Genomic DNA, 18,023 nt, shown 5'->3' on the forward strand with positions numbered 1-18,023 from the left:
CTGCTTTGGTGGCTGGACGACCCAGGCGGGTGACATGGCGTCTGGTCCCCAGTTTCCTCCTTGAGCTGAGGTTGGTGATCCAGGCACCTGCTCGGGGGACCCCCCCAACCTGGGTGACACCGTGGGCTGGAACACTGCCACAAGCTCAGCTTCTCTGAACATCAGTGCTGAATCAAATCTCAGAGATAGTTCTGAGTGAGGTAGAAAAGGAGAGCTTTATTGCTTTGCCAGGCAAAGGGGGATACAGTGGGCTCATGCCCTCAAAACCCAGTGTCCCACCTTGGGGAAGACAGCGACAAGTTTTATAGTAAAAGAGGGAGCGATCAGCTCGACATTCTTCTGAGGGGTGGGTGGTGAGGTAAGTGGGAGTCAACATCATCAACCTTCAGGTCCAGTCGGTCTGGGGTCTGCGTGCTTGTGGGCAGCGTACCACGGTTAATCGTTAACTTTTCCCACCTGGAGTGGCTTTCAGTATCTGCAAAACGGCTCAGAGATATTGTTGTGTATACTCGGTGATGGAGAAACATGACCTTGCCCAGGGCTGCTCTTGACTGCTTCTCCCTGGTCTTGCATCCCCTCCCTTCCCTAATGTGATCAACTGCTTGAATCTGCCCGTTGGAACTCAGAAGGTCATGGAGGCTGAGTGAAGGCTGTTGCCTATAATCAAAGAGATGGGGGCACCGAAGGGCCTTGTGCCCAGGAACCCCACTGGGCCCCGATGGTATTAGGAGGAGAGAAGATTCTGGCTTTCTCTATTAAGAACTCTCTATTAAGCCTCGGTGATCTCGTGTGAGTGTGTCTCTTTGTGTACGGGGACCCAAGGACAGCCCGTATGATTGCTGGCTAGGGTTTGTGAGGTCTCGGCCCTTGGAAAGCCCCTGAGATGCCAGGCGAGGGCCCTGTGGCCTCAGAGCCGCCCTGCCCTGAGCTAATGGTTTCAGGGAGACAAAGCCTCTCAGTTCTTGGAAATGTCACCATGTCCCTTCTTTGAAGTTACTATGAACCCAGACGGAATCTCGGAGCACAGAACGTCCCAGAAGCTCTGGCAGGTGGCCCAGCATCAGATATGTGGAAAGGTGCCTGGTTCTTGGTGGGAGGGGGTAACAGACATCAATGGAGGAGGAACTATGCCGGGTTCAGATGGAGAACGTACTGCTCTCAGTAAAAAGCCTTTCCTGCCATTGCTTCCCCCAGTGTACTGGGCACAGTAACATTTGGACGCAACCCCAGAAGTTGTCAGTCCAGTGAACCTCCCCAGAGCTTATAGGTTTTACCGCCCTCTTTTTTTCTTTTTTCTTTTTGTTTGTTTTTAAAGTAAACGAGCCAGTTTGGCTTAGACTTTAAGCCTCCCCTCCAGGGCAGCCCCTGCCTGTGGCCAGCATTCTCTGGTTGCTCCTTCAGCAGGGGTTTCCTGTTATGCGCTATCCCAGCCCTTGGGCAGTGGCTGGAAGAAACTGGACAGGGCTGGAGGTTGGTGGGTGAGGCAGGCCAGCTGTCCAGCACATAAGAGTTCAGAGTGTGATTGTGGTTGTGATCCGCTGCCGGCCTGGTGGTGACCCCCTCTGGGGGGCGGGATCAGTCGCTCAGGGAGGAGCTGGATCCCTCGGGGTCAGCCTCTGCAGTTTGTTTCATTTGTAAATTGTACATTGAGTGGGATGGATGGAGGACCCCAGTGCCCATCTTTCAGAAGGGTCTCCTGAGTCAGGAGAGGAGGGATGGGGGCTGTGGAGGGGGAGTGGGTGGAGATGCGCTCTGAATGTTGTGAGCCTGAGCCTTCTTGTCTCGTTAGGAAGCTGGCTTTCCGGGTGGGACTGGGGGGTGTTTGAGACCCTGCAGGGGCTGACTTGCATGTCATGACTGCACTGTGTCCCCTTGACTCACCTGTCAAGGTCCTGACTCCTAGAACCTCAGATGTGACTGTTTAGAGATGAGGCCTTTAAAGAGGTAGTTAAAGCTAAGTGGGGTCACTGGGGTGGCCCTGCTCCCATCTGACCGGTGTCCTTAGAGAAGATCAGGACGCAGACACACACACGGATGACCACGTGAAGACGCGGGAGGAGCCGGCCGTGGAGTGCGCAGAGGAGGCAGCCCTGCAACACCTCGATCCTGGACTCTGGCCTTGAGGACCTCAGAGGCCTGTGGTTCTCGATCACAGCAGTCCTTGGACAAGAACGCAGTACACGTGCGGTGGGGTGAAGCCCCTCGATGTTGGGAATTCCCTGGTGGTCCACTGGTTAGGATTTGGTGCTTTCACCGCCAAGTGTCCGGGTTCAGTCCCAGGTTTGGGAACTGAGATCCCACAAACCCTGCACAACGAGAACCGCAATAAACAACCCACCCCGTCTGGAAGGATGTTCGGAAAACCAGGGGTCAGGAGTGACTGTGGTTCCTCCCACCTGGATGGAATTTTGTGGCCGCAATACCTGTGGGGATCTAGCCAGGGCTGCCGGCTCTTAGCAGACACCAGAACCTGTGGGGACAGCCTGGTGAGGGGTGGGTCACCTTGCCTCAGGACCCTCCCTGCTCCTGCCCCTCCTGACGTGTGAATAGGGGGTGGCCACCAGAGGCCGTGCTTTCCTGGAGAACAGCTGATGGGCCGTCGGGCCTTGCCTCATGTGCTTTTTCAGAGGCTGCTCTGCGGCGGCCAGGCCCTCACCCCACGCGCACATGGAGAGCCCTGCAGCCCCTTCGCCAGGCCCACAGCCAGTCCTGCACTTGTGGTCTGCCTCTTGTGGTCGGTACTCAACTTTGTTGTTGCAGAAATTAGGCCTCCCGAGGCTCTACCTTATATCTTTAGAAACCCATCCATTCAAGGGGTACCTCTTGGCCTTAGGGCCGCCAAGGACAAACTTGCCAGGGGTGGACTTCAGGGTGTCCTTAGTGGGTGACCAGGTGAGGGCCCACTGCCTGCCTGGGTAGGGACTCCACCTGGGTGCCTGTCGGGCCAAGAACCCAGGCTGCAGCCTCTTTCCAGCTCGTGTCTGGTTCTCGGTCAGGATTTGGCCTGAGACTTGGATAGGTTGCAGCTCATCTTGGATGGAGCAGGGATGCGAGAAGCTCCTACCTGCCAGGGTGCCCAGGTGACTGTTCAAGCCACTTGACCTGGATTGGGGATGCACAAAGCAGAGTCTGGCAAAGCTGGAGACCGTGACATGTGGGGCCGCCCCCAGGTGCCCCACTGAAAGACGGGCAGAAATCACACAGCCCTGTGCCCATCTGTCAGTGCAACACAGGCAGCACAACTGTCCTTAGGGGCTGCCGAGTGGGCCTCACTGCACTGGAAGGGCAGGTGGGCCCCCAGCTCAGTGATGACAACCCCAGGACGTGCTTGGGGGGGGACCTGCTTAGCCTCTGTGCCTGGGTGACCTCTCGCAGCATCAGGGCCTCACGTGGTCTGCTCTGCCCCCCACCCCACCCCCACTAGGCTACTCACACTGGAAGGGCCAAGTGCTGAACTCAGGCGAGCTCCAGGAGTTGTACGATGGGCTGAAGCTGAACAGCGTGAATCAGTATGACTACGTGCTCACGGGTGAGCCCAGGGGCGTGGACGGGGAGCCAGGCCTGCCTCCCGCCTAGGTGGGGAGACCCAGAGCACCCCAATCTGGCTGCTACCTCTCCTGCCACCCGCGAGGAGGGGCGGTCGTGCCTCCAGAAGGAGCTCAGTGGGGCCCTCGTGACCGCCACGTCCGGATAGTGACCTTGGGGGTCCTGGCTGTGCCACATCTCCACAATAGTGGCCCTGTGCCCACGGCCGGGGACAGGTACAGTGTTGGGAAGGGGTCAGGGACAAAAACACTCCTGTGAGCGACTTGCAGGCATCTGGTGTGTAATCCCACGTGGTTGCGTTTATTTATACACGTGGTGAGACGTGAACATGCTTATTCTGGGAAGTGGAGGGGAGGAAGGAAAATGCTGCTCATTCACCCGTGACTTCCCCTCCTGTAAAAGTTAGTGTTTATCCCAGGAAATGGCCTGTGTCCCCTGGGTGCATGCAGTTGGGACGCTTGTGTCGGCTGCAGATCTGGGCTCTGCCCACCACTCTCCAGGCAGGTAGGTGTGATGGCGCTGTGTCTCCTCTGCCGTGGTCGGGTGACAAAAGTCTCTGTCCCTCCCTAAGGCTACACACGAGACAAGTCCTTCCTGGCCATGGTGGTGGACATCGTGCAGGAGCTGAAGCAGCAGAACCCCAGGCTCGTGTACGGTAGGTGCTGGGGTCCTCTTCCTTCTGGGTGCCCCCACTCCATGTTCTGCCCCTCCCAGCACTTGGGCTCTGTAGCAGCTGGGCCTCCAGGGACGAGAGCCTGAAAGGCATCTTCTCTGTGAATCTGGTGTTGGTCTGGGGCACGTGAGAGAGGCTGTGATGAGTGTCAGGTTGGGTGTGTATGTGAGATCACCCAGTCCCTGGGGGGTTGGGATGAGAGACTCCCCAGGTGGGGCCCCGACAGAAAATGTAAAATGCCAGGTAAGGAGGACAATGAGGATGTGGATGCTCTGTTTTTCCCGTTTTGTTTTTTTAAATATGTATTTATTTTTGGCAGTGCCAGGTCGTCACTGCGCCTAGGCTCTCTCCAGCTGTAGCAAATGAGGGCTGCTGTTGGTTGCAGTGCTCAGGCTTATCATTGCGGTGGGCTTGTGTTGCTGTGGAGCACGGGCTGTAAGGCACTCGGGCTCAGGGATCCCGGCTCCCGGGCTCTGGGGCACAGGCTCGGTACTTGTGGTCCCGAGGCTCAGTTGCTCCACCGCATGTGGGCTCTTCCTGGACCAGGGATGGAACCCACGTCTCCTGCACTGGCAGGCAGATTCTTAACCTCTGGACCTCCAGGGAAGTGCACTTTTCCTGTTTTAGCCGCGTGCATGGAACTTAACCGAACAAGCCTGGGGCGCCTCTGGACAGCCGCAGGTGCTGATAAGGTGCCCTTTGTGTTCACAGTGTGCGACCCCGTGATGGGAGACCAGCGCAACGGAGAAGGCGCCATGGTTAGTGCGTCCCCACGCGTTCAGGGGAGGTCAGCGGGGCCGGGCACCAGTGCCCTCTAAGTGTCTGCCTGGGCGAGATGCTGCCTGCAGACCTGAAGGCTTCCCTGTCAGGAAGGAGCAGCGGGGCTGGCAGAGGGGGTTCTGTGGAGGCCCGAGAGCAGGGGTTTCAGGGCCGTGCATCCTTGTTTTGCTTAAGCAGCCGCAGGTCATTTGCAAAAGGATGAACGTGGCTGTTTTCTAATCAGACTTTAGGTGTGGACACTTGAGCTTAAATTTGCTCTAGTTTTCATATGTCACAAAATGTTGTTGTTCAGTTGCTAAGTTGTGTCCGACTCTGTGACCCCATGGACTGCAGCACGCCAGGCTTCCCTGTTTGTCACTGTCTCCCGGAGTTTGCTCAAACTCGCGTCCCTTGAGTCAGTAACGCTAATCATCTAATCATCTCACCCTCTGCTGCCCCGTTCTTTTGCTTTCAGTCACAAAGTACTTGTTTCCTTTTGACTCCCCCCACCCCCCACAACCATTTAAAACCGTAGAAGTCACTCTTAGCCCACCAATGACACACCAGCTGGCAATGGGCCTGGGTGGAGCGGGTGGTGTCCCCATGGAGAAGGGGTGGAGAGCTGCCGGTGGAGACCTGACCTGATCATGAGGATGGAAGGGCTCTCCCAGCCCTGCCGTGGGGTCCCTGCAGCATGAGCCCCCTTCCCGCCCAGGTCCCGCCCGTGCTCCCACGGGTCAGCCTGCTCCGTCTTCTCCCCACAGTACGTCCCCGATGACCTCCTCCCCGTTTACAGAGAGAAGGTGGTACCCGTCGCAGATATCATCACTCCCAACCAGTTCGAGGCTGAGTAAGTCCCCTGAACCAGCCCAGGGCCGTCAGGCCCCTACCCCTTGGGGAGAGTGACAGGGACCGAGCCAGAACGGCCCCAGTGTGCGGGGCAGGTCCTCCCGTGTCAGGGAGCCGCCGGCCCACCTGAGTGCCAGGTGGGTGCCGGTCATCAGCAGCAGTGGTTAGTCTTCTCACCCCGACTCCCTGAGGTCATGCTGACCCCCAGCCGTGTTCCCGAACAGCAAGAGCCTCTTGGGGACAGGAAGGGACAGAGGGACACCTGGCTGACAGCAGCCCACAGGATGGAGAGCCCACAGCAGCTGATGCAGGCCGCCCCCTGGAGCTTTGAAACCCATGTCCTACATCTCTACATGAGCTTGAAAGGAGTGTGCTGACCCTGCTGCCCAGTGTCCTGTGTCCAGGGGTCTTCCCTGGATGCCCAGCCCCGCCACCACCTGATGACTGGGGGAGCCAGGTGCCCAGGGAGTGACACGTAGGCTCTCGGGCTGTGGGGCCTGGCTAAGTGCTGCAATGAATGGATTCCTATAGCATCTGGCTCTGTTGGACCATCAGCCACAGCCCCTCGGGCTCCGAGACAGCCCCTTAAAGTAGGGAGGGGGCTGCTGGATTCCTGGGGACTGGGGTTCCCTGACCTGGACCAGCTGATCCTGAGGGATGGTGGCTCGCCCAGCTATCCCTGGTGGTTGGTGGCTCGTGTGAACATGGCAGATCAAGGTTACAGCTGTTTGACTGTGTGGACACTGGCGGCCCTCACGGGCGCTATGCTGTGACAATGCCTGGCCGCCCTTCCTCAGTATTAACATGCAAACGTCAACCATAATCTGGAACTTGACCACACCCTGTCACTTGTGAGTCCCTTTTAAAGCTGACTCAGTAATAATATGAGTCAAACCCCAGACATGTTATCCACCTGGTCCATGATGTTTGGCAGATACCAAGTCAGTTCCCAGTGGGCAGGAGGGGTCACCAGTGCGCCAGAGCCCCAGACTCTTACAGGTGGGCTCCAGGGAAGCGATGGCTCACCTGTGCCTGCCTGTCTTCCAGGTTGCTGACTGGGAGAAAGATCCACAGCCAGGAAGAAGCCTTAGAGGTAAGGAGACCTTCCTGAACCTGGCATGGGACAGATAGCCCTGCTCGTGGTGGGGTGGACAGCCACGCGCCCTCAGGCATGGGAGATGGGTGCCCTCATGGCCAGCATCCAGCTTCCCGTCAGCCAGCCAGGGACATGTTGTAAATGCTGTTTCAGCCACTTGGTTGGTCATGGGTAGCCTAGTGCCTGCTGGGTCTGGGCACATCCACTGCTCATCACAGCTGTCCCCATAGGCGGGTCCAGGGCAGCTGTCCCGAAGTGCTGCAGACGGGGTGCCTTAGAATGACAGAAGTTTGCTCTGAGGGCCCCTGAGGCCAGAATGGTGGGCCGGCCGTGTTCTGTCTGTTCTGTAGGAGCACCCCTTCCGGCCTGTCCCCCACCCTCTGGAGGTGACGGGAAGCCCTCGGCATTCCCAGACTTGTGGGCCTCACCCCAGTCTCTGCGTGTATCTGCAGGGTGTGTCCCATCTGTGTGCGCGCAGTGAGGGTGAAGATTTCTTGCACAGAGTGAACTTGTCCCTCGGAGGCTGGCTGGCGTTTCTGGAGTCCACAGTAGGGGAGTCTAGACAGGAAGGGTGGGCTGGGCCTCCCTGTAGCCCTGGGTGAGATTTCTTCAGAGATCTTTTCAACCTTCCCTCGGGACTTGCTCAGGGTCCGTAGGTCTCCTGCCAGGATTCTGCCTTAGGTGGGGCTTACCACCCCTGGGCTGAGTGCGCAGAGCACCAGGGCCTCCGGGGCCTGACACCGTCCATGTATGGGCCTCTTCAGAGGCTGTGCTCACTTCACAGCCCAGGAAACACGTTCAAAGGAGCCAGGACCCTGGGTCGGAGCTGGTGGCGGCCAGTTGTGGTCACTCCTGGACCCGTGGGGCTGTGCGTCTGTTTCCCCGATAGGCAGAGAGCTCACTGGGGCAGGAGAGCGGGGTGGGAAGTGTCCCTTCGCTGCTTTGAGGGCCTTGCTCTGAGTGGCCCAGGTTGTCAGGATGACCCCATCTCACTGGCCCACCTTGGGAACTAGAGGACATTTCTGGCGCCCGGCGCAGGGGCGCTGTGTTGATGGCATGCCCCCTTGTGGTGCTGCAGTGCTGTGCGTGCCTTCCGGGTGTCCCCGTGTAGTGTACGGGGAGGGTGTGCATATATTTGGGGTGTCCATGTGTTGTGTGTCTGTGAGTACAGTGTGTAGGTGCAGATGGATGTGCATGGGTGTGCTCTGGGCGCACACGTGTGTGTGTATGGCAGAGGACTCGTCTCCCAGAGTCTGTGCTCGGCCAGGCCCCCACCCGCAGGATAACCCGTGCTGCTCTGAGGCATTGGCGTGGGGAAGACAGGACGTCCATTCCTCATTAGGACACGACCCTCTGGCTGGCGGCCCCCCGTGTTGCAGGCCCTGGGTCAGTAGTGGAGTCGCCGCCTCCCACCTGGCTCGAGCCCCGCCCGCTCCCCTCCATCCACTCTGGCTTAGCAGCACTTTGCTGCACAGTGCCCCCCAGTGCATGTGCTGCTGGGGAGGGAGGGGGTATGTGTCTGTTGAATGAATAAGAGATGAGTTCGAAGCTTCCCAGGATGGATGGGGTGGAATCTATTGTTGGCTGGGGGTTGCCGGGCGTGGCTCCTGCTGCCCCAAAGCCCTGGTGAGGGAAGATGGGAGGACCATGGCCTGGCGGGTAGGCTCCCTCCTCCAGGGTTTGGGCACAGGTGGGGTGCAGGGTGGGGGCTGATGGGCGTGCCCCCTGGACTTGAAGCTTGGGATGGGGGTGGGGAACTGGGACACCGCTGTAACCTGGCCAAGCTGTCAGTGCTGGGGGGCGGGGGTGTGGGGGGCATTGGGCAAGGCCCGGGTGTGGCTCACACGTTCTCAGCCTCTGTCTCCCTCCCATCCAGACTCTCTAAGAGTGTGAAGGGTATGGGGGGGCGGGGGGCAGTTCCCTTGCAGTGGCTGAGGCATGGCTAATGCGCTCCCTGTGTCTGGCAGGTGATGGACATGCTGCACGCCATGGGCCCGGACACAGTGGTCATCACCAGTTCGGACCTGCTGTCCCCAAGGGGCAGTGACTACCTGATGGCACTGGGGAGCCAGAGGACACGTAGGTCCCCACCCGGCACTGCGCTCCCTCCCGCTGCAGGTCCCTTAAGGCTTCCAAGGTTTGGTTTCAGTGGAAAAAAAATCCTGCCTGTCTTGACAGCTTTCTCCTCCCAATTCCTTTCTTCTCCCAAGACCAGATTGGAAACAGAATCAGGAGAGGTTTCTGTGAATTGGGATCCAGTGAGCGTGGGGTGCTGACCGCTCCCCCAGGGTCACCACGCAGTGCTCCGTGTCCATTTCTGAGCTGGTAGCACAGTATTGAATAGCATCCCCTCTTACAGGGGACTCCAGGGTCTCAGGGACCAGCCAGCTGGAGCCCAGCTGCTAGGGGAACCAGGCGTCTCCTCACCCACACCCCACCTGACCTCGGAGCTGGTCCTGGTGTTGGCATCACTGGGAGCTCATCTCACACTCTGCCCTGTCAGTATTTTCATTATGCGGCTGCCACAGCCCCCTGCCCAGGGAGCAGTCCCCCATGCGTGGCTTTCACTGCTCCCTCTGTGCGAAAGGACACTTACACGCCTAGACGCGCGTGCACACACACCTGCACACTCACCTCCACCTCAGCCAGTTCACGTGGTCCCTATGACTCTAGATCCCATGCAGCTCCTGCTGCACCACGTGGCACGTGCTGGCCCCTCACCTTCAGGCTGCGCACTGTCCCCCACAGGCCACCCTGACTGTGTAGCCCTCTGGGGCTCCAGTCCCTCACTTTCTCACTTGGGATAGGCGGTCATTGGGGAGCATGGGGATCCAGGCAGGCTGAGCCCCCACGCTGTGCAGGGGAGGATTGGCCAGTTCCCAGGCCACACTGCGGGGCCTCTGCCGGCCGAGGATCTGGGGCCCCAGATGCTGGACTCTTCCCCCAGGGGCTCCCGACGGCTCCGTGGTGACGCAGCGCATCCGCATGGAGATGCACAAGGTGGACGCAGTCTTCGTGGGCACCGGGGACCTCTTTGCTGCCATGCTGTTGGCGTGGACGCACAAGCACCCCAACAACCTCAAGGTCAGGGGGGTGCAAAGGGGACAGCACTTTACGATGATGGAGTTGGCCAGGCCAACTCACGGGGAGTCCTGAGCCCAGTGAAATCTCAGGGCTTTGTGGGGACACAGGAGCTACGGCCCGTCTCTTCCTATGGAATGTCCCCTGTCTGTCCCTCCCCCTGCTTGGTGTGTGAATGTCTGCAGTGCCCCTGTGTGCTGGCCAGGCGAGCAGTTGCAAGGCTGGGTTGGTAACCTGCGGAATGACGTCCTTGCTGTGTGCTGCGTGGTCAGGCAGAGGCGTCACAGCTGTGTCCTCTGACCTCCCTCTGCACTGCCCTCCTTCACTGGGGGCACGTGTGCACCCTCCCTGGTGCTCAGCATGGCTGGGTGCCCCGCTTGGTGTGAAATGCAGGGTGGGACAGGGCCCTTCCCGTCACCTGCAAGGCTTGGGTGAGTGCTGTGACTCCAAGCCAACATTCTTCCGTTTCTCTTCCTCCTTCCTCCCTGGAGGGCAGAGAGTGAGCTCAGACCTGTGAAGCCCGATGCCTAGACCGAGGCCTCGTGGGGCCCCCCTCTGCTGAGCCTGAGTTCAGCTCAGCCCAGATCCCACTGTCGGGGAGGGAGTCTGCTTGCCTACCCGGCACTGCTGAGCCCTGTCTTTAACTTTGAAAGGCCAGCACGCAGTGACTCTGGCCAGCCTGGGGGCAGGAGCTCTTTCCTGTGTGCGTTCTTTATAACGGATTCATTCCCCAAATGCTTCTGAAGCACCTACTATGTGCCAGGCAGTACTGACAGTTCCCTGTGGTCTGTTTAGTGCACAGTCCTCTGCTCAGCTCTCCTGGTGGGGGGAGTGTGTGATCGTGGAGCCAGTGCCCTGTTGGTGGGCAGTGTCCATTTGGGCAGCATGGGGGTTGGGGGGCACCCGTGTGGGCGGGGCTCAGCGTCCTCCCCTCCCTGCAGGTAGCCTGTGAGAAGACTGTGTCAGCCATGCACCACGTTCTGCAGAGGACCATCAAGTGTGCAAAAGGTAGGCCTGGCAGGCAAGCGGGCGGGCAAAGGTGTGGGGTGGTGTCATGCAGGGCCAAGGCTCCCACTGTCTCCCTGGCCGGGCCTTCAGGGCTGGGGAGGGGCAGCATGGTGGAGCAGCATGTCCATCCCTGCTGAGATGGACACTCAGGGATGAGCATTGGGCTCTCACCCCAAAGGCAAAGGGAAGGAAGAGAGAAATTGGGAATGACTCTTCCCCCGGCGCCACCCCCCGGGCCTGTCATCAATGCTCTGCTTGTCCTGCAGCCAAGTCTGGGGAGGGAGTGAAACCCAGCCCCGCCCAGCTGGAGCTGAGGATGGTGCAGAGCAAGAGGGACATTGAGAGCCCCGAGATCGTCGTCCAGGCCACGGTGCTGTGAGAGCCACGCGAACCCGCCTCCGTCACGCCCACTGCTAGGTGTCTCCGTTTCTGACCTTGTGAAAAATGTAACGTCTGCCTTAGGGGTGTGACTGAAGCTTGGTATTCTTTTTTCTTTCATGAGTGTCCAGCATCCACTGGTCTTAATTGTGAAAATGTGCCAGTCGTGCTTTTTAAAAATAACAAAGTGATCACAGAGATTTGTAATTTGGGACCCCCAGCTCCCCTCCCCCAAGGTTCCTGGAAAACCAGCTCCGTGTTCAGGTCTCCGGGCCCCGGGCTGGCTTGGGGCACATGGTGTGTCCCCTTCCTGAGCGGGGGGCCCAGGAAGACCACAGTGTCCACCTCTTGCAGCGAGTCAGGGGTTAGTGTTCATGGCCAGAAAAAAGATGTACATGTCTTTATCCTTGCTCTGAGCTCACCTTCTGTGCTCCCTGTTCAGAACGTTTTGCCTCCTGCTTTGCTGCAGGGCAGCCCCTTGGGGTTTCAGGGTCTCCGCTTCCGTTCTTGGTATGAATGAGTTCCTGAAGCTCAGACGCACAATTGCTGCACAGTCACTTTGGCGGGGACCTTCCCAAGACCCCGGAAATCTGTACATCTCTCGTGTTTCAGGGAGTGGGGGCGGCTGTGCAACTCAGCGTCCCTAGGCACCCCCATGGGACGGAGGCTGGCGTGTGGCTGAGGGCGCCTGTGGGTCTTCAGGCTCGTTATGGTCTAGCCAGTCGGTCACATGCTGTGTATTTGCTGCCCACTGCTGGTGACAGATGTGTCCAGAAGGCAGAGGTGGGCTCCTGCCCTGTCCCCCGCTGGTGTGTGCAACCCCACCCCCAGTTATCTTGTCCACCTGCCCCCGCTCCCCTGCTGCTCTGTGTCCTGTGCCCACCAGGTGCCAGGAAACAAGGCGCAACTCTGCCCCTCCCCACCATGGGGGGGCGCAAGTCCTGACACCGGTCCAGTCATCCACTGCTCAGGTGACCTCCCCAGCTCCACTCTGCCCAGAACTTTGAGGACCCTCCCCTGGTGTGGATGCAGGCACGGTGTCCCCATGCTCTGAGCCCACCCCTGACTCTGGGGCCTGCAGGGTTTCCGTCTCAGCAGCCCACAGCCTGGAGACTATAGGATGTCGGGGCCCAGATGGCATCCCTGGGGAAGCAGGCTCTCCTAGGGCAGCCCCGGCCCCACAGACAGGCCCCCTCCTGAGGCCGGGCCTGTGTCTCCAGGATGCTCACCGCCTCAGGGCCGCCTTCTTCCCTGTGTTGAAGATGCCCCCGGATGAAGGCAGGCTGGTCTCCCCTGGGCTCTGTGCACCCTCTCTCATCTTTCTCCCCCACTCCGCTCATGTTCTAAATGTTGTAACTCGGGCATTAGTTCCTGTGTCCAGGGTCAGGGTTCTCAGCTCCCTACAGTGGCCAGCGGGTTAGGACATGTGTCCCTGTCCTGTTTCCTGGTCCCTGCAGAGCCTGCTGGCCTAGGAGGAGCAGGAAGGCCTGGCAGGAGACAGCCCCCCAGTAGGGCAGCCAGGGACCCACCATAGTCCCACAGGGCTCTGGCCTTCACAGAGCCTTTCGTGGAAAAGACAGTCACTGCCAACTAGAGCTTGGAGATGACCACACTGCCAGCCCATGGGAAATCTTTTTCTTTCTTTCTTTCTTTCTGTTTCCTGTTTTAAAAAAAAAACTTAGGGAGAGCAAGTATAAGATGACTTACACTTGTAAGCAAGAAACTTGAATATCTCAATAAGATGGTAAAAACCCACCCTGAAAACATGGTGTTGGGGTAGCAGCTTGTTTTGTGTGCGCTGTGAAGTTAAGGAAAAATGCACTTGGCAAACAGTGTGCTTCTTGGCCCTGGCCCCCACTGTGGGTTTAGCTCTTAATTCTCAGTGTCATACACAGAACAATCAGAACTATTCCACTGGGAAAACCGTGAGCTCCTCTGTCTCCTTGGACTATGAAGCTGCAGCTCTGAGGAGAGGCTGGGGCACTAGGAGAAGGAAACTGGGGCTCCCGGGAGTGTCTGGGGTGCTCGGGACCCACAGAGGGAGCCTTAGCTTCTGTGAGAACCACCTCCAACCTCCCCACCCTGGCAAAGTGTGCTCTTTATCTGTCGTGGCATTGCTGAACCTGTGTGTCTCAGGCGCCTCTCCCTGGGGACCTAGTCCATCTGTCGTGACAACAGCAGAGGTCCTGGCTGTCTCCTCAGAATTTCCCATCCAGAACTTACCCGTGCCTGGCGGCAGTGGGTTCTGATACAGTTTGGGTCCAAGTTAGAATTAGTCTTTTTATTTTTTTTACTTTCTATAGTTGAGTAACATAGAAAATAGTAATTTAAGATGAGAGCTATATTGGCCCTGAATTGCTTGCTTATTCCCAGGGTGTAGATTTCAAACCTTCTCCTGGAAACCTTAGAGACAGATTACAAAACACGGTCCATCTTCTTTAACCAGCCTTGAATCAGTGCCAAGTCTTGCAGAGGTAGCCAGGCTAGTCTGCGCTGCTTTTGTGAGAAGTGTCAGCGACGGTGGAAGACGCTGCTCTGTTATCCTCAAATTTGTCAGACCCAGTCTTCAGAGTGTGTTTAGTTTCCCAGTGGCTGAGCCTGTCTTGGGGCTCCTGGCCTTCTCATTGTGCGGACCTCCTGTTCGCGCCTCATCCATACCGTAGCGGAGGGGACACTGTTCTGTCTGGAGGCCCCCGGACCACACTGTGCACACACCCTCTCGGGACCACCTGCCTGGGTTGGCGGGGCCCATGTCTGAACCACAGTGCCTGTGACCACAGAACTGGGCTGTGCCCCATGCCAGAATAACCCGCCCTGGCTGCCCGCCTGGTCTCAGGTCTCCCTCTGGGGTGGGGAGGGATCTGCTGAGGACCCCTCAGCACCTGCCTGGACCAGAAGGAGGGGGAGTTTGTTGAGGAGCAGAGTGGTATGTGCCCACAGGGCCACTGCCACATGGTCCCGGCTTTCTGAGTCTGGGTGGCATCCACGTGGCCCCCAGACTCAGTTCTGAGATCCCAGGCCCACCCATTTCGGGTCCACGCCACCTCCCGCTGCCCAGCTGGTGGAGGCTTTCCTTCTCATCACCCCAAGTAGCTGTCTGCATCCAGACTCCCTGGAGAGGTGACTCCCGTGTCTACTGAGGGAGGCGGCAGGTGGATGTGCCAGGGGGCACTCAGAGGGACCCCTGGCCCTCAGGAAGGGGGCCTTCTCCCTCTGCGAGCCCAGGTCTATGGTTCGAGGCCAGGAAGCCTTGAACTGAAACCTGCTTAGTCAGGATGCATGTCTTCTCCCCAGAAGAATCCACCCCCCTCCTGCAAAGTTCTCCAGGTCTGCCCATGAGAGCCAGTCAGGCCGGTCCCCCACCAAACAGGGATCAAGCGCCTGCACACTTGTGGCCTTGCAGCCTTGTGCAGAGCTGGCATGCCTGAGTCTGTGTCTGCTTCTGCAGCCATGAGCGTCCTGAACAGGAGCCCACTTTTGTAGACAGCTCTGTTGTTTTCGGAGGGCTTTCCAGGTGGCGCTAGTGGTAAAAAGCCCGCCTGCCAGTGCAGGAGACATAAGAGATGCAGGTTTGATCCCTGGGTTGGGAAGATCCCCTGGAGAAGGCCTTGGCAACCCCCTCCAGTGTTCTTGCCTGGAGAAACCCATAGAGAGAGGAGCGACTTAACACTGTGGTTTGAGTCCTGCCTTGCTTCCGGTCTCTGCCAGCAGGGGGCAGTGAGGGCACAGGTCCTGCCGCGCACCCCCGCCACAACCCCCCTGACCCCGTGATGCAACACAGCTGCCACCCTTCTAGGGATGTTTCTTCAGGGGCTTTCCTGTCTGGCAATTGGAACCGGAACCGGGATTTGTAGTCTGTTCGCTGCATGGGGAGGGGGGCCCTGAGTGAGTCTGCCACATGGCCCAGGGTCTCTGTTCCTAAAACCTTGAGCTCTCCTTAGCTCCTCTCTTCCCCTGGACTCCTGCAGTTCGTTCTTGGTGCAAGACATCTTGTTCTTAATGTGTAAAGACACCAATCAAGAAACGTTGTCTTACAAGCTACATTCCTGCCTTTCACTGGAGGTCTTTGCTCACAACAGGGTGTGTTCATGTGGTCATTTGGCAAGTAATTTTAGGTCTGGCTTAGAGAATATTTTAAAACTTTATATGAATGGAAAATTATTTTAAGAATTTTCTTTTTAACTCCTGGCAGAGTAAACAGGCATTTTTAAAGCTCTCCACTGTCAGAGCCGAGCAGAGCCCTGTGCTCAGGGAGGGGCCCCAAGCTCCAGGGTTGCAGGGAAGGATGCTCCCAGCCCCTCAGCAGCCCAATTTTCTGCAGCAGGAAACACTCCTGGGAGGACACACCACGGGCCACTCAGCCTGGCTGGGGGCAGTGCTGTCCGGCGAGAGCCGCCCTGCGCCCAGCATGACCAGGCAGACAGGGGGCACACCGCCCTAGGGCCCTTTGCTCGGGAGCCCCCCAGACAGGTGTCTTGGACCTCGTGCACCCAAGGATACAGAGCTGGGTCAGCGGGTTCTGGACCACTGTCGCTTACTCACCCAGCCGCCAGCTTCTGGCACAAGGAAGGTGAGTGTGGGTCATGACCAGGATGGAGGAGGGACAGACGAAGGGAATGGATGAGCCTGGCAGCAGTGCCCCCAGTGTGCCCCAAAGAGTGAAGAGGGGATAGAGGCAATTTGTGCATTTCTGCAAAATACCTGGGACCATTGTCTTGGTGATGGGAGACGTCAGTGAATTCTTACTTCACTCCACGCAGCCCCTGAAGGATAAGGCGTGTGTGGGTGGCGTGTTGAATGTTTTTGGCTTCAAAGCTGCATACTTCTAGAATTTCACCCGGGATTTCCTGCAGTGGTTACAAACCTGGACCCGCAGGAGGACTGAGGCTCTGACTCAGGCCAGTTGGTGCCGACGCTGTTCTTCCAGAATCTGGGGATATGATACAGCCTTGGGACCAGAGGGCCTCCCTGCGGTCCCAGCGATGGTTTCGCTAGCCCTGTGCCCTACTTGCCAGCCCCACCTACTGTGCACCTGTGGATGTGTTTTAACATAAACCCCTTGCATCGCTGTCAAGGCTGTGTCTGTCTGTTCTGGTCTTACTGACTTATGATTATCACAAATAAATATTTTCATGGTGATGCTGTTGAAGTGTGGTTTCTTTTTCCCAGAGGAGCTTCGTTCCCCTGTGGCCAGACGGCCTGTCCATCTAACCCTCTCTGTTTTCTGCCCCGGAAGTGAGGGCAGGGCTTGTTTGGATGCTCCAGGCAGTGGGCTTCAGGCCCTTGGGCTTCCCCCGGGATTGGGCTGGGGATCAAACGGTGCAGGTCCCTTTCGCGACCCCTCCTGCTTGATTCTGAGGAGCAGCTTTGGTCACTGACCAAGCCTCGTGCTCCTTCTGGCTTCCTTCGCGTCTTGTTGGTGACAGCACTGGTCTTGTGAGCCCGGCCCATGCCTGCTCTCCCTGCCATCTACTGACACCTTTGTAAATAAATCCGAGGGTCATTTCCAGGCAGCACCAGGCTCCATCAGACGGGCAGGGAGAAGTTGGGCAAGGATGCAGGGTCTTGTCTGAAGCTCTTCTGACTCCACCTCTCAAATCCCGTTCAGCCAGCCCAGTGCAGCCCTTGAGTCTGGGACACCGATCCTGTGGCTGCTGTAACACATTCCTACCAACTGAGGGGCTTACAGCAACGCAGATTTATCCTTTCACAGCCTGGAGGTCAGATGTCTGAAAATGGGTGGGCGGCTCTGGTTCCTTCTTGGGGATCCAGAGAGAATCTCTAACTTGCCTTGTCCATCTTTCTAGAGGCGCCTGCACCCCTTGGCTCACGGCTCCTTCTCCACCTTCAGAGCGAGCGGCATAGCCTCTTCAGTCTCCCTCACACTAACCTTCCTGCCTCCCTCTCATGGAGACCCTGTGATGACACTGGGCCCACCTGGCTACTCCAAGACCAATCCTGATTTTAAGACACATCTGCAAAGTCCCTTTTGCTGTGTAGGGTACATCCATAGGATTCAGGGACTAGGATGTGCATTGCGGGGAGCTTTCCCAGGGCTTCTGGGATCACAGGCACACAGTCTCATCCTGTCTGAAATTCTGCCTAAATTACAGCATTGAGTAAATTTCCCATGAGGTGCAGACTCAGGCTGGCCCCTGCAGCCGGGTCTTAGCCAGCTCAAGGCTGGCCCCGGCCCCTTCTGTCCTGTTGCTCTGCTTTCCCTGGGGTGTGGCCCTTGTGTGTGACCTTGGAGTGGGGGGAGAGAGAGGAGAGAAGGCATTTTCCCCTCCTTCCATCCATCCCTCGCCCCCCTTCCTTCCTAAAGTTTCGTGGAGATCAATTCACATTTCAGTTTGCCCACTTTGAGTGTAGAATTCAGGGTCTTGTTATGAGGGTAGCAACCTTGAAAAGGATGTTTAAGTTTAGCTTTGACAGCTGTTTACCCCAGATCAATGGTGTCCTCCAAAAGGGTCCTCAGAGTGTGACATTTGGAAACACGGTCTTTGCAGATGTACTAGTTAAGATGAGGTCACACTGCACCAGGGTGGGGCTCAATCTGGTACCTGGTGTCCTGACAGGATGCTGAGGGAAGCAGACACGTGAGGAGGCAGACGAGTGATGTGGACACCTGGG

General features: G+C 57.9%; 1 protein-coding gene across 6 annotated transcripts in view; it reads left to right on the forward strand.

The window, feature by feature from the left end:
- Nucleotides 1-16,529, forward strand: part of PDXK (pyridoxal kinase) — a 30,598-nt gene extending 14,069 nt beyond the window's left edge. Inside the window, exons 3-12 of one of the 6 annotated variants that reach the window (XR_008684323.2) lie at nt 3,425-3,529; nt 4,118-4,201; nt 4,931-4,977; nt 5,743-5,828; nt 6,875-6,920; nt 8,891-9,002; nt 9,871-10,007; nt 10,946-11,012; nt 11,279-11,458; nt 15,712-16,529. Coding sequence is in view for 3 of the 6 variants with exons in the window: in XM_055414844.2 (XP_055270819.1) it covers nt 7,902-8,309; nt 8,891-9,002; nt 9,871-10,007; nt 10,946-11,012; nt 11,279-11,391 (837 nt within the window). In the remaining 3 variants the exon portion in view is untranslated. Of the gene's footprint in view, nt 1-3,424; nt 3,530-4,117; nt 4,202-4,930; nt 4,978-5,742; nt 5,829-6,874; nt 6,921-7,557; nt 8,310-8,890; nt 9,003-9,870; nt 10,008-10,945; nt 11,013-11,278 lie in introns of those variants that run through there. The other 5 variants (XR_008684313.2, XR_008684317.2, XM_055414842.2 and 2 more) reach the window with 5 other exon arrangements.
- Nucleotides 16,530-18,023: the final 1,494 nt, after the last annotated feature.

This window comes from Moschus berezovskii, chromosome 1 (genome assembly GCF_049115385.1).
Source record: "Moschus berezovskii isolate FMDL1 chromosome 1, NW_MosBer_1.0, whole genome shotgun sequence".
Classification (NCBI taxonomy): Eukaryota; Metazoa; Chordata; class Mammalia; order Artiodactyla; family Moschidae; genus Moschus; species Moschus berezovskii.